Raw genomic sequence first — 16,876 nt, 5'->3', positions numbered from 1 at the left:
TAGTTGACAGCAAAAGCGCGTCGCTATTGGGACAGCATTTCGGCGCGCTTTCCGCTTAACTGAGCCAATGAATGTATGTATGTATGTCGTTTGTAATAGCATACAGCTTCTCCCACACATTTATGTATTCATACATACGAGCAAGCCCACGTAGCCCAAATCACAACGCTGATGGTCTACCCCAAGCATTCAATAATGCGCCCATCCGACCGTCCATCCATCAACTGCTGCACAAATAGCAGCCAAATACAATCGACCTTACACTGAATACTTTGTATTGAAATTAAATTCTTTATACAAAAATTTGATTTACTTATTTAATTGCGATGTGGGTGTGACTGCCTCTACCCGATAAACGCAACATTGATGTTTTGAAGAAAATAGTAATTTATGTATTACAAAAACTGATATTCTCTTCTTTTTTTAAGCGCTCAATGCAACGAAGGGTCGACTGAATGGCACCGGTTTTTCGATTGTATTGTCGTTTGGTGAGTTGGGCGATTTTTTTTATTTTATTTTTATTTAAATCTGAAATGTTTGGTATATTTACACAATTTTTGATTAACCTTGCAAAACAATGCTAATGTTGGCATGCTAAATATCATGCAAAGACCTTGTTTTGAATGTATTTAATTAAAAAGTTGTCGAAACTAATGAAATATCTATGGTGGGTTAGAGAAAAAATTAGAATAGATAAAGTCAAAAATTGTGATTGTTCTCCGCTAAATGCCTTTAGTGAGTCATGTCTCAAGATGTATGCGTATATTGTATTGGATCATATGGCACTCCAACAATATTTTGTGACGGTGTAGTGTTTGACGAAGCCAGTTGTGTTTTACAGCGTTCCAAAATGGAGAGAAAAAAGAATGCATTCTTCAGCACCACTACAACGAAGGTGAAAAGTCGAAGCAGGCGACCAAAAAAAATGTCTGCACTTTATAGACTCAATACAGTATCAAAGGGAACAGCAAAGCGGTGACTCACACGATACCCTTCGGATATACGAAAAGTTTGGGCTAACTTACTTTGCTATGCTCACAATTACGTTCTCACAACAAGTTGACTGACGGCCAAAAATTATTCAGAAGTCAACAAAGAAAGAATTCCATCGAAGACGCCACAAAAAAAAGAAATTCTCCTTATTATATTTTCTAATGAAATGTTATGTCTCTAATAATGAACCAAAATGCCGAGAATAAGCGGTCAGGCGAGCCGCATTTAGATCAATGCAATATGAATGTGCACAATATCACACATAGATGGCACCAATATATTTAAGTTACTCTACTTGCAAAGTTCTGTCTACTCTAAAATACAGCTTGCAGTATATTTGTCAGTTTAAGACCAATCCCGAGCAGCAGATTGTTTTGAACAGAGTGTCAGAGCCCAATGAAGCTGTTCAGCAATGGTTTGAAGTTGGATGGAAAGCTTGGTAAAGCCGAATTTTGGGAGCAGCCTCTCGCAATAAGCTTAAAATTAGGCGTGCGGATAGTAGCAGTGTTTTCCAAATGGAAGTAGTTACTACCATAAACTCAATCGGTCAAGACATTGATGGAAGCTGTATTGCGAAATAGCTAAGCTTGGCGTTCGAGTGAGCTTCTAAAGCCTTTTATAGTCAATGCTATTTTCAATGTATGAGTACACCGTTTGATAGACATTTTGTAAGTTGTGTTTAACTCTACAACTAAATTAATAAATTGAAAATATGGCAGCCTAATTGAAAATTTGGCAGCCTAATTGAAAATATTTCTATATTAATACTTTTCACACTTTTTCTGCCACTAACTGTTTTTTATATTGTAATTCTTTGATTCACTAGCTGGTTAATTTTCATTTATTAAATAAGTGGCAACACCATATAAATAATTTTTGATTGAAGCGTTTTAAACTCTAGAACCGAACTCAGTATGTCAGAGCAGCGGAACCGAAAAATTTCATATACACGTGGGCAGGGTTATAGGATTAAAGACTTATTATTGCCCATACTTGAACATTTTGCCAAACTTTTTTTTTTTCATTTCTGAGATAGGTGAAGACCCCATTAAAATTTTTGATTAGTAGTTTTTGAATACCTTCCGTTTGATGGGCAAATTATAATATATTATTCACTTTATTGAATTATTTTCAATTTATGAGATATGTGGCAACCCTGTTTAAAGAAACGATTCGAAAACATTTAGACACCTTTAATTTTAGGGCCGAACTGGAATATAATTCTCAGCTTATTGAATCAATTTCAATTCATGATATAACTGGCAACCCTATTCAAACAAATTTATTAACCGGTTTTTAAACACTTTGCATTCTGATGGGCATATTAAAAAATTTAAACTGGAAAATATAGTAATATGTTATGTGCACAGCTCACTGAATTATTTTGCGATTTCTGAGATACGTGGCAACCCTACTAAAAAAAATGTTGATTAAGTAGTTTATAAATACCTATCGTATCAGAGCCGAATTGGAATATATTTTCAAACTTATTGTAGCGACTTATATATATGAGATAAGTGGCAACCCTATTATAAAAAAAAATAATTAAAATGTTTGGAAATACTTTTTGTTTTGATGGCCATATTAAAAAATTTAAATTGGAAAGTATAAAATGTTATGTGCACTGCTCCGTGAATTATTTTACGATTTCCGAGATATGTGGCAACCCTATTAAAAAAATTTGATTGAGTAGTTTATAAATACCTATCGTAACAAAGCCGAATTCGAATATTTGTTCAAACTTATTCAAACGATTTATATTTTTGAGATAAGTGGCAACCCTACTAAACAATTGTGGATAAGCCGTTGTTAAACAAATTTCGTTTCATTTCATTACGACGAATATATTAGTTACTCGTTTTATTGAATGGATTTCTATTTATGAAATAAGTGGCAACTCTATTAAAATTTTTGATAAGAAAGTTTTTAAATGTATATGAGATAGCTGGTCACCGTATGCAAATTTCGATTAGGAAGCTTTTAAATGCATATCTTTAGAATTGTTATACGATACACAATTTATTGTTTTATATTCAATTTCTCAGATAGCTGGCAACCATATACGAAATTTCGATGAGGAAGTTTTTAAATGTCTAGCGTCTGATAGTCGAATTGTTATATAATACACAACTCATTGAATAATTTTCGGTTGCTGAGATATGTGGCAACGCTGTTAAAGAAATCGGTTAAAAAGTTTTTAAATAGCTTTCATTTTGGGGCCAAATTATGATATTTGTATTACTCAACTTCTTGGATCAATTTGGATTTATGAGACAGGTGGCAACTCTGTTTAACATTTAATTTAAGCATTTTAAACAGCTCTCGTTTGATGCTGAAACTGTAATATCTTCTTAAGTTAAGCAGTCATTTGATTAATTATATTTTTTTAAACCCATAGGTGCAGCCAATACGCGAGGAAGTTTTCTCAAACTCCTTTCGTTTGACACCAAATTTGTACCACATATTGTAACTTTTTTTCTGCTGGAAGATGTACCATTCAGATTAACCGGGACCAAAAGTATTGCAAATTCTTAAGAATACAAAAAAAACTTTAGTTGGCGAGTTAAGTAGTTCAGCGAGCACAGAAACATAGGCAAAAAATAAATGAGATCGTTGTGCGATTTTGAAAATATGCCAATAATACGAGAATCAAAAAATAGGTACGCATAAATCGAAAATAGTTTAAATAAAATTAAGAGTGTTAAGAATTATAATAGAATGCAAAAATAGCACTTCGTAAGATTTACGCAGCCAGCCACAGTGGCAACAGTCGAAATGGTAAGAGATGAAAAAAAAACAAACATACACACACAAAAATAGAAAATAGAAAAATTGTGATGAAGCGGATAGGATAGTGGTTGCAGCGAGATGTATAAAATCATTTCAAAGAATTAAATAGCGATCAGATCAGCGCGTTAGCGGCATGATTAGCGTAAACAAACATACACATGGGCACGCACACATGAAATACACTTACATAAACACATTGATTTGCTTACTGAAACACCTAAGGATGTGTGCATAGATATATATTTACATATGCATGTACACTCGAAGGTGGGTGACGCAGTTGGGGCTCGATTGTGCATTTCTTGGCATACAATTCATGGCTAAAATGTGCGGTGTGCATAAATTTATTTCATTGTGCCGAGCACACGCGGCGCGCATAAAAATGCACAAAATGTAACATTGATGTGCGACGAAGAGAAAGGGATATATGTATATTACGTAGACAAGATGCCGCACAAATGAACATTCATACAGCCGAATAAGCGAGCAGTACATCTGAATGAGCCGATGCTTGTTGTCGGTACCGTTTGATGGCTGTTAACTTTGATTGAAAATCACTTGATAGTTGACACACGAATCCCTACAGGCGCACACATTCACTCACACAAACATTTACGCCTACGAAAATGGCTCAAGTGGCAGGGAAGGGATTAGTTCGAGATGCTTAGCTTAGTGTATACATACAGAGTGCATCATCCATCTCATTCTGGTCAATGGAAATATTGAATAACTGTGAGAATTCTCTACCGATCAGCGGTCTTAGTTACGTATTTTAATTGTATACTCTTTTACCTTTTCTACATCATATCGATGAACACCGAAAGAATGCGAAGAAAAGCGTCACTGGATGTGAAGAAAAAGTTGAGTCGAGTTTTCGGGAAACAAATCCTATGTACATTGGCTGAAAAGTGCCGGGCCTAACACTTATATGGCACTAGTTTTATTGCATTTACCTCTTTTTTCAGTTAGTACTTACCTTAAAAATACAGCTGTTAAAATTCTTCGATATTCTATTCATTAGTTCTTGAGTTATTGTGCTAAGAGTGACGCTACTTTTCTTATTTTTCAAAACAATCAATGCAGATCAAAAAGAATTTTGAGTTTTACTTTTACACTGCTTCTTGATAGGAAAAAATACCCTTCAAGCGAGGTAATGCCTTGAAAAGTGTTATGGGGACTCCGCCCCATCAGAAACAACAATAAAGCGATGGTTTGCTGGCTTCAAATGTGGTCATGGCCGTAGAGACACCGATGATGCAAAACGCAGTGAACGTTCAAATGAGGTGGTAACACCGTAAAACATCAAAAAATCCACAAAATCGTTTTGAGTGATCGAAAAGTTAAGTTGCCTGAGTTAGCTGACATAGTAAAAATATCAAAAGAACGTGTTGGCTTTATATTGCATGAGAATTTGGGTAGGCTATGAGAAAGCTCTGTTCAAAGTGGATGCCGCGTTTGCTCACCGTTTTGTTTCATCAAGACAACGTACCGCGTCTGATTTCAAGCAAAACAATTGCAAAACAATATGAGTTGAACTTCGAATTGCTCCCACATGCACCGTATTCGACAAATTTGAATCCCAGCAACTGTTCACAGACTTAAAAAAACAATGAAAGAAATTTCGCTCAAATGAAGAGGTTAACGCTGAAATTGGGGCCTATTTTGAGGCAGAAGAGAAATCGTTCTGCAAAAATTGTATTGAAATGTTAGAGCGGCACTGGAATGATTGCGTTGTTCTTGGTGGAAATTACGTTGATTAATAAAGCTAATTTTGAACAAAAAAAAATTCGTGTTTTCTTTGTTAGGCCTGGTACATTTCAGATCACGTATTAGTATATGGGGTGATATAATATTGAATACATTACTCAATTATGACTCGCATAGTGTTGCAGGAGCGGTTTTGTCGGAATTCCGCTTATTGTTTACGTAGCTTACTATTTATTAGCTCAACAATGTGATCTATATAAAATGATTTTATTAAATATAATATTTTGCCCATTGCCAATACCCCTCCAATTGCTGCAATCCGATAAATTACCCTGTTAGGTCAACTTTGCCAATATCGCTTCCTTCCATTCATATGGAATTACAGTCGAACTTCCATATAGTGAACTCGCACGGGACCTGAAAATCACTTCACTATATAGAAACTTCATTATAAAGAAACATTGATTTTTTATGTAATTTTATTTAAAATAATCAGTGAGTTTGGTTTGAATTACAGTCTTCCATTTTTCATTTTCAATAAAAGCTTCCAAATCATGTAGAGAGTTGAAAACATTAATCGGCACGTCACTCCTGATTTCCACAAAGGTTCTAATTACGCTAATGGATGAAGCAGCTTGTATCAACGTAGGTAATGCCTCCTCAGTTTCTGCCAATTCTTCAACGGTCAAATCGTGTTCATCGTTATCTGAAATAATATTTACATATTAAATTTTTGTTTGACTATAAAAAGATAAATGCTTACCAGGTTCAGCTGGAACTCCGCGACTTTCAAAAATGCTGTTGAGAATATCTTCTTCGGATGGGTTGTCCCAAGTCTGCACACCATTATCAACATTTACGTAGTCATCAAACGATGCTTCGAAATTTGCTACTTTTTTAAATGAAGACTGTAAAGCAGCCAAATCCGATTTTGAAAGAAGGTCCTCTTCATCCCAATGCTCAAATGGAATCTGAATAGCATCTTTTGAAAATCCAGCCTTTTTAAAACAGTTGGCAATTGTTTCTGGTTTAACACAGACATTCCATATATTGCTAAGATTTCGAACTGCTTGCAGCAAGTCTATGGCCATAACAGAATTTCCCTCATCCACTTGAGTCAATATATTCGTTAAAATTCGTTTTCTGTAATGTTGTTTCATGTTGTAGATAATGCCTTGGTCCATTGGTTGCAGTAACGAAGTCATGTTGGGAGGAAAATAAGCGAGATGAATGTTTCTCAACTTGTCTCTTACATCTTTAGGGTGGGCAGTGCAGGGTACTTTTTCCCGCGGGGCCGGAGTTCTCAGAGGGGCCCGGACTCGAGATTATACGTATTTATAAGAATTAGACATTATTGGAAAGGGCCCGCACTTGCAATTTTCCCCCGGGGCCCGGAATTTTCCCCCGGGGCCCGGATATGCTCTCTACGGCTCAGCTCGTCGGCATTAAAAATGTCGTTAATGTTGTAATTTTCAATTAATTTCGGTAAGACGTTCGTTACCCATTCATCACGGTTTTCTATGTTGGCGTCAGCACTTTCCCCACATAATGTCTTTTGAATAACGCCATGCCGACTTTTGAACTTGTCTAACCAATCTGTACTTGCCTCAAATTCGTGGGGTCCTAGTGCTTCCGCAAAATCTGTGGCCTTTTGCTTCAATAATGGTCCAGATAAAGGGAGATTCTTACCACGTGCAACGAGTAACCATTTCAGCATTGCTTCGTCAATATCCTCAAAATGACAAGGTCGAAGTCTTTTGCGTTTGGTATTTACTGCCAAATCCTCCGCATTTTTTAAAATCACTTCCTTATTTTTTAAAATATTTGATAAAGTGCTGGGAAGAACTCCGAATTCTTTTTTTTTTTTTTCTTTTCTTCATTAACTTTGTTAATCATTAATAACTTTTTTTCAAGCGAAATGCAGCTTCGATGCGTCATTTTAACTTCAATCACTGAATAAAACTCTAATAGCTCAGCTCTTTCTGTTTTAATTTTGGGATTCCCCTCATTACAGTTTGTCCACATCTAACTGTAATTTTTTGCAACAGAAAACTTTTGGAAAAATTCACTATATGGAGACAAAAACTTAGGACGCTTGAATTTCCAGCTGTAAAATTTGTTCATTATATAGAAAACTTCACTATATAGAAATTCATTATAAGGAGACAAAAATACACCGAAAGTAGAACGAAAAAGCAGTGTCTTCGAAACCAGTTCATTATAAGGAGAGCTTCATTATATGGAAGTTCATTGTAGAGAAGTTCGACTGTATTAATTATTTTCGCATTCCAGATATCTTAAAAAAGGCGATATAATATTTTGGCTGTGGCATTCGCGTCAGCTTTTAGGCACTCAGCGGGAATATTATCAGTACCGGCAAATTTCTCATTTTTTGTGATCTTACAGCTTCAATAATCGCTTCTTTAATGGAATGGTCTGTGCAAATATTACGTAAAGGTCGCCTGTATTGCGATTGCTATTGTTATCTATGTTAGCGTTGAAATTGAAAGCCCTTTTATAGGGGCATTGTGTTGAAAGTTCTTAAATAGCCAATGTTCATACAAAGCGAGCTCAAAAAGTGTGTGTGAATGAGGACTCATATCTGTCTACAATGGTCTCTGCCCGCCTACTGCGTGGAGGATTTTGAGAGATCAAGAGATTGTGGAGGATTTTGAGAGATCAAGAGATTTTGCGGTCTCCACACATAATACCTAACTGGTACAAAAATCGAAGTCACTGAATCAGTGTTTGCGTTGGGCATCCAGACTATTTTAACCGAATTTTGAACGTGGAATCCTGTTAAGCGATGCGCTTCATTTCTGGTTTAATACTGAGTTAGCTGAGTGAATAAACATTCTTCAAGAGGCTTCCGAGAAATGCTGACAAATTTTTCATTACACTGGTTTGTTCTTTTTTGTTTTTTTTGTTTTTTTTTTTTTAATTTTCGTCATTTAAGAAAAAGGTTTCATAATTAAACAGAAAATGCCCATTGTGCGAGTTCAGTGCACATAGAGATACATTTTATAACACCGTGTGCACACATATGTACATACAGATAAATATGTTGCTATAAAAGTAGTGACGTCGATTTTCCATCCATTGCGCAATGCATTAAAAATTTCAAATTTACACGTCAATGTTCGGCACAACAACAAGAGTAAATGTTTATCTGGTTTTCTGGTTTTCACTGCCGCGGTTAACAACAATAAGACAACGAAAATTTGCAGAACAACTCAAATGCCGGCGTTGATTGAAACAAAGTTTAATTTAATTTTTTGTTTATTTTTTTTTTTTTTGTTTTTTTTTTTTTTTTAGTTTAATGAAGTTTTTTTGCGCAGCAAATACATTTAGTTTAGCACATGAAACTGAGTAAAAACTAAATATAATATACAAAATGTTTACATTTGTGGACACCGAATTTCACTTAAGTTAAAAGAAAAACAAACAAATTATTTATTGTAAAAAATTAAAAAAACAAAAAATAATAATTTTTAATTAAAAAAAAATAGGAAAATTAAAAAAAAGTTTTTTTTTATACTTGTCCGCCCGCTCATATAAGAGGTTTTTTTCTTTTTTTTTTAGTGTAATTATGGGTTTATTGCGAAGCTGAATAGACTTAGTGTAGCAGTTTTGCACTTGAAGCTGCGTAAAAATAAATATACCTAAATGTTATGTGCGCAATAAAGCATGTGTAAAGTAAATTTCAGGTGAATTTGATTTCAGTTTGAAGCCTAAAAAAAGAAAAAAAATGTTTTTTTAATTTACTTATTATTTTTTGTATTATTTTACTGTTTTTTTTAAATTTTCTTTTTTTTTTAATTTTTTATTTTTAGTTCTTACATTGAAATGAATTTACCAGAAATTTATTTAAATCAAATTTTTTTTAATTAATTTTGAAATTTTAAATGAAAACAAAAAAAAACATTAAATGAAAAAAAAAATTCTTAAATAAAACAAAAATTTAAATTAAAAAAAAAATATTTAAATGAAAAAAAAAAAAATATTTAAATGAAAAAAAAAAAAATATTTAAATGAAAAACAAAAAAAAATTATTAAAACCAATTTATATAATTATCCGGCTAAAAAATTGTATCCGCTTATGTAGGAGTTTTTTTTTGTTTTTAATAAATACTCACTCACAAATATGACAATTCAGATAAAGCGTATTTATGTAGTTATTGGAATTAAACCTACCTGAAAAGAGAAAAAAATAGTCAAAATTAATAAAATATAAATTACAGTTATCGCATCAAAATAAACGTAAAGAAAGAGAAAGTTCGATACATGCTTCGATACCACCAAGGCCAAGGTGAAAAGTCGGAGCAGGCGAAAAAAACGTGTGCTGCTTATGACCCTTCGCTGTGGCTACCCGCAGAGCAGACTCTGGATGCATGAACGTCAAAGATGAGACCTGTGCCCATAGCTCATGTCGACAATGTCGATAGAATCATAAAAACCACAGAGTCTGGCTGGTGTTTGAGCACTTATTCTATTGTCCATAAACTAACCAGCCGATAACCCAAAACAAAAACTATTTGAAACTATTTACGAAAAGAAGTTCGAAGAACAAATTGAGTCAAAGTAACTTCTTGTGCCGAATTGATGCCTGCGGTTCTTTGCTAAAGCGTAACAAAATTGACAAGTCGATTTCTTTGCAGTGAAGAAAAGTTTATTGCATACGAGAACAAAACCTGAAAAAGATTGTGGCCAAAACGCCAGCCCAAATTATCGAGTCAAGCTCGAATTAACAGCTTAAAAGATTTTGCTGTTTGTATATTTCGAGAGATTGGAAGCCACTAGGTGCTACTCCCATCAGGCCAAACAATCTAATATTTGAACCTCTGCAGTCAACAGAGCACAGTTTACCGACCGGAAGTGCTGATAACTAACGAATAAGTTGGGTGTTGTGCTCCATAGCGACAGCTTCACTTGGCATACAACTTTAACCATGCGCCAGTAGAACTGACAACTTAGATAAAAAATTACATCGGAGGTCTGTATAATCCAGACTAAGCACAAAACGATTAACAACCCCGCATGGATTTGTCATCAAATTAGTTTTATGTTACTGAAATTATTTCGATAGTGGCTTATGAAAATTAGATGCCCAAGTTTTTTTCCAAACGAACAAAAGGCGCACTAACTTAGATCTGTCGCATAGTCCTACGCTACATAAAAAAGTGTATAGGACCTTTTAAAAAATAAAAATAAATAATTGCCACTTAAACCCTTTTTGGGTGTCTGACCGAGCTCCTCATCCTATTTGCGGCGCGCGTCTTGGCTTTGTTCTGAAAGTTTTAAACCATCTCCGAATGGCAGGTAATTTTTAGGAGGAGCTTTTTCATGATAGAAATACACTCGGAGGTTTGCCATTGTCTGCTGAGAAGCGACCGCTATTAAAAAGAACTGTTTCTTAGTTTTGGTATTTCATGCATTGATATTCGATTGTTTAGGGCTTACACACTGCGTTCAACACTGTTCTACTTTGTTGAACCCTTCGGAATAATAGGATTTGTTCAAAGCTAAAAAATAGCCAGTCATTTCTCTAGTTACCTTCTCTTTTGAATAACGTCTTTTCCCCGCCAGCTATTTCTTCAAATTAGAAATTGAAAGCATCCTGCTGTTGTCGTACTGAGGCCAAAGTGTTTTTGAAATAGGACACGATAAGATAAAGCTCCATCTGTCTTGCACTTTTTTAAGGGGTTAGACGCAGTTATGACTTTCAAAAAAATCGATTTTTTTATTGCATTTTTGTAATGTACATATATTCAAAAGTGTACGCACGAAATTTGAAGTAGATCTAAGCAATACTTTCGGAGTTATACCTAAATATGTAGAGATGCCTCGGCACGTTTTAAGGTAGGTATTGAAACTTTAAACGTGTTTTTTTTAAAACGGCATTTTTCAAGTCGGTGTACACGATATCTCGAAAACGGCTTGTTTGATCGGTCAACCGTTTTAACTCAATCTTTAAAGATACATTTTCTAGTAATTAATCGTTCCTTTTGTAAATCTGATACTTATTTTCCATTTTATAATCAATTTACGGCCAAATTTTAACGTAAAAATTGAAATCATTTCTTTTAAAAGCTGCCATTTTGTGAAAATTCACTATTTTGATTAGCCGAACGATTAATTACTAGATAATCTAATATATTATATTAACAAAATTTGTTTGGTTTTTTGATTTCAGATAAACCAATCCTGAGTTACGATGTACACCGTAAATCGTCTTTTTTTAAAGGAGGTTCCAGAAATCGCCTGCAGCGCGCTCTATAATCAACATTTTCATAAATAAAAAATTTTGTTACGTTCTTGAAGGATGCTTTTATAACCGCCAAAAATTTTTAAATTAAAATATTCTGAAGTTTCTTCAGGATAAATCCTTGACAACCCGTCTTTTATTTGCTTCATAACTGCGTATAACCCCTTAAGAAAAAATTATCCAGTTTCCCTTTAAAAATGGTCAATTGGACACCTTTGTCTAAGATGGAGGCCGCTGAAACTGGTTTTTTCGACCCCTACCTGGCAACCTCATCGGTAATTTCGGCCCTGGAACCGAGATAAAAGAAATATTTATTGCACGTTCGAGACGTTTGATCTCCTCCCTACAGGAGTTGACCAGCAGAACGCTGCAACATGGCGACGACAGGGACTTGAACGCAGCTTGACTATCGGAAAAGCTATTAATGTCTCCCTTTCAACAGCGATTCCCAAGCATTTTGCTTGCCTACAGGATCGCAAAGACCACTACTTGAAAAAAAACAACTAGTTTTTGGCAGTTTAAAGGAGACTGAAATATTGGCTGAGTGAAAGATGGCAAAGAGAGAGATTTTATATGCAGACTACAACAAAATAGCACGAACATATTCTTAGTGACATTGCTGCAGTCTACAAAGTATGCAAAAGCATTCGCTTGTGACATTTGAAGCTGATTCATTTGTTACAGCTGTCGTCGGCGCAATTGCCCGCAAATGAATAAATCATCTTTCATACATTGTTTCACATTAATCCAATAAAAATTATTTTTATCTGCATCTATTAGCATGGACGGTAGAAATTTGTCTGCAACCGAAGCAATGTACAAATATTTTTTGCAATAAAAAAGAAATTTAATAATTTACACAGAGGCGAAATTGGAAATTATACACGAGCAGGAACTTAATTGAAAATTTAGCACTGAAAAAGTTAGTTGACCGAAAAGTATAGGTGCATACTTGCATAAGTGTGTATGTACATATATGATATATATGTATACTTATGTGTATGGATATTTGAAAGGTATACAAATTTTTGCAAAATATTTTCAACTATGGCCTCATTAAATTCCTTTCAATGCCGAACTATGCGCGCCATCAATAGACGATAATCATCTGCTGTGAGGCGGTGATTATCTACTTGGCATTGAGGTAGAGCAGATAGCGAAACCACACAAGCACGCACGTACATAGTATAAATTAATATATACGAGTTTATATATATATACCTATATGTACATATATTTATAGCTGTTTTTTTGCTAATACGACTTCCGCCTTTCTTCCTTGCCGGCTGCTGACGGCATTGAAGAGAAAATTACTCGCATTTGCTGTATTTACTGTGGAGATGCGAGTAAAAACTATTACTTGGGATTGGCCCAAATTTTGTTTATGTTCGAAAGATAATTGTTGGGGAATGCCAAAAACGAATATAATAGAGGTAATCAGCAATTCAAAGGAAGCCACCCAACAGTGCAACATACAAACAGCAATGACTCGAGTTCGTACGCAGTTCGAGGCGCGATTTATGAGCTTTTAGAGGGGCACGCGATGTAGTAACGTGGGTACAAAGTAATTTGCTGTATTTAAGGGGGAAAAAATGTTTCTTTTGTTTTTGGAACGCAAGCAGAATTCGGAACAAGGTTGTTCATTAACAATTAATTGCACACCTTTGCTCATCTGCGAAGAAGACTGTGTGAGTGTTAGGTATAGAAATGTGTCAGTGACATTTTGTACGCATTAAATGGCACAGATATTTTGGAAACTGTGTGCATGTATGTGTGTTTGTCGAGGCAGCCAAAGCTATAGAGACACGTATTTTTGTCAACAGTTTGTCTTTAGGCGCTTGCTTGTTGTTGTAGCGGCATTTATGATTTGACTGACTGCAAGCAGCTGTCACTTTGACATTCACTAAGCAGCTGAGCAATGAGAGTCTGTCTTGTTTGTCGCATACATATTTTTCAATCTGTTTGAGCGACAAGACTTTATGCACATACATACACGCACAAACAGACATGCATAGACGGTGTACACATGCATACCCTACAGAAAATCTAAGCGTCTCCAGCTAAACACGAAAATAGGCCAATTTAGTAAGAAAAAAATTTCTAAAAAATGGTCTTCCAAAAACAGGTATGTCGCTGGCGACACGGATTCCGGCACTCACAGTCATCTGAAATCAAAAAGACAAAGAGGTTTCTTGTTATGCCGTTATCTGAACTACGATCTTTACAAAAAAATTCACAAAATGGCGAACGTTCAGAGATGAAAATCTGTTCTTTCACACTTTTTTAAGCTTTAAAGGTCTTTTTTCCGATATATCTTCATAATTCACATGATAACGACATCAATTATACGTCATTTTAGTTTTTATTGCATCAAAATCGGTTCACTAGAACCGGCTTTATCTGTGTGCATTTTTTTCATCACTAGAGCAGCCCTGGATTGGAACCCCCAAGGCAGCCGCAGACCTGGCAGACCATCTAACACGTGGAGGCGACTAGTAGAAACAGAAGTGCAACAAGCAGGCCGCTCCTGGCGGCAAATAAAATTCCTAGCTTCTAATAGATTTAACTTTAACTTGTTTATTGAGGCCCTTTGTTCCACCTAGGAACCACGGGAAAATATATATATATATTTTTTGAAGACTGACAACTTTTCGAACGAACCTCGGATAACCACAAAAAAGTTTTTATTTTTTAACAATAGACCAAGAAATTAAATACTGAAAACAAAAATAAAAAAATCTTTTCCTGTTTTCGTTTTACACGCTTTTAGAGAAATACCCTAAAAACACCATTTCAAATGAGGCGACGGTCTTAAGAGTCTGTATTAAGTGAGTCGTAATCTACATAAGGGCACATTTTATGTTGATTGCAGTTTACCAACTACCAAAAAAATTATTAAGCTTACCAGCAAGATAGTTCGGTAATCGGTAAACCGAAATTAAAATCATTTTATACAAGCCAAACACACGGGAAAAATTGACCGAGCACCGAGCTATCGAGTTCTAAGCTCGGTGTGAAGATCCCTATTACTTTTTTCACATACATTTATCTATAAAGCTTGGATATTTAAATCTGGGTATTTTGAGTTTGGGGATTTTAATTTTAAGGACTCTTTGTTTATATATATATATAATTGGCGCGTACTGCCTTTTTGGGTGTTTGGCCGAGCTCCTCCTCCTCTTTGTGGTGTGCGTCTTGATGTTGTTCCACAAAATGGAATTCTTTTTCGGATTCTTTGTTTAAGGTTGAGATAATTTTCAAGCTGGGGATTTTAAGTCTCGCCTGTCTGGTAACCACCTACACATGTAGCAGTGGTAGTTGCCACGTGTTGGATTCAATTTGGACTACAGCCCGCGAAAAAATATAGCACCTCAACATTTTTACAAGTTGTGACCATTTATTTTTTGATTTAAATTATATTTTTTTAAATATATAGTTTTTTCTAGGATGAATTTTTAATAAGATTTTTTTTTTAATTTCGGTTATGCAGTTTTACGACCCATTTGAAATGGCTAAAATTTCTCGGTGATTTGTGGTTATATTTTTCTCAGAAAGTGTTTAGTATTTTCCCCATATAGAAAATTATTTCATAGGTTTGTTATTATATATGTGGATAAGATTTGTTAAAAAACATGTACGGATGCATCCAGTGATGCGACAGCCAACGTAAATATACGCTCAATAAGGTAAGTTGACGCATGAGACACGTATGAGTTCAGCGGCTCCCGCTCTGAAAGTATTCGATGCGGTACCAGCCAGTGGTAGCAGAGGAAGAGAAGCAGATGAAGGCCTCCTCTGCGTTGGAAAGATCAGGTAGAGAAGGACTACACTTCACTTGGCGTGTTCAACTGGCGCCTGCTAGCACGAGAAAGAAATGATTGGGACGCTTTGTTAAGGCCGGCGGGCCAATTAAAAGGTCAAAAAAATCGATTTTTTTTTTCCCCCTGAAATCAATAGCTTAGATATTCAAGAACATGAGACACAAATTTTCAGAGTTAAATTCCAAGTATTTGCAGAGCTACAGAGCCGAGCGTAGTGCGGCGTCGAGCAACCGTGCGCTTATTGTTGTAGTGTATTGTTTCTGTGTACGTCTCTGTAAGTGTTTGTTTCTCCTCTGCTTCTTGCAGTAACGGTCGTTTTAGTTTAGTTTTTCTCTGACTCTCGACGAGTGTACATTGAAATAATCATGACAAGTTATCCGAAAACTGAAGCAGGCAGCAGCAAACGCTCTTCGAGGCCTAATAAACGTAAATTTTACGGCAATCGTTTTACTACTAAAGATGATGAAGAGTCTTATGATACAAGCACTAGTGGGAAAAAACTATCAATGGCGAGTACGGAGGATATCGTTGTGAATCCGCTCCATTGTTATAGGATAGTTGAATTTTTAACAGTGTTTACTGCGATTGCAGATATCGTAATCTGCAGATCTTGCAAACAAAAAATATATTAACATTTTTGGAGAGCGGCCATCGAGGCTTCGGATTTAAAATTGTAGTATCGTGTATGTGCGGTCGAAGAGAAATTAATTCGGGACCGTTAATAAACACCGGTTTTGAAATCAATAGACGGCTTGTGTTTGTCATGAGACTTCTTGGTGTTGCACGAGAAGGGATCAATCTGTTTTGTGGACTTATGGATATGGGTCAAGGTTTATCGAAGTCATCATACGAGAATATAGTGCGGCATGTTCTATCGGCGTCGGAATCAATGTTCGAAACCACCACTAAAAAAGCTGTGGAAGAAGAGAAAGTAAAAAACTTGGAAAATGGAAGAATTGAAACGCATTTGAAAGTTTCCGGCGATTGATCATGGAAAAAACGTGGTTACACTTTGCTGTTCGGTGTAACGACACTCATTGGGTACTACACAGGCAAGGTCGTTGGTCTTATTGTCAAAAGTGCATACTGTCAGGCATGTGACCAAAAGAAAAAAATACTTGACGACGACGCATTTGAGGAGTGGTACGAAGAACATAAAGATTCTTGCTCCTCGAATCACGAAGGCTCCGCAGGGAAAATGGAGGTGGATTCCATTGTGGAAATTTTTTTGAGTTCCGTTGCCAAGTTTGGTGTAAAATTTTTGAATTACATCGGTGATGGCGATTCAAAAACATTTGCA

At 35.5% G+C, this 16,876-nt stretch overlaps 1 protein-coding gene across 1 annotated transcript; it reads right to left on the bottom strand.

Annotated features, from left to right (window-relative positions):
- Positions 1 to 2,265: 2,265 nt before the first annotated feature.
- On the bottom strand, positions 2,266 to 9,348 carry LOC128860033 (tigger transposable element-derived protein 6-like). The gene is made up of 2 exons (XM_054097258.1): positions 6,254 to 9,348; positions 2,266 to 6,196 (listed from the first exon to the last, which is right to left on the bottom strand). Exons 1-2 carry the CDS (start codon positions 6,693 to 6,695, stop codon positions 5,970 to 5,972), a joined length of 669 nt encoding a protein of 222 aa, XP_053953233.1. The 5' UTR covers positions 6,696 to 9,348; the 3' UTR covers positions 2,266 to 5,969.
- Between the last annotated feature and the right edge of the window lie 7,528 nt (positions 9,349 to 16,876).

Source organism: Anastrepha ludens, chromosome 4, assembly GCF_028408465.1.
Source record: "Anastrepha ludens isolate Willacy chromosome 4, idAnaLude1.1, whole genome shotgun sequence".
NCBI lineage: Eukaryota > Metazoa > Arthropoda > Insecta > Diptera > Tephritidae > Anastrepha > Anastrepha ludens.
The sequence above is the reverse complement of the archived record's forward strand: the minus strand, read 5'-3'. Positions and strand labels throughout refer to the sequence as shown.

Coding starts and splice junctions, on each gene's coding strand:
- LOC128860033 (XM_054097258.1), bottom strand. CDS start 6,695: ATGACTTCGTTACTGCAACCAATGGACCAAGGCATTATCTACAACATG. Junction 6,197..6,253: donor CGGAGTTCCAGCTGAACCTG/GTAAGCATTTAT, acceptor ATATTATTTCAG/ATAACGATGAACACGATTTG.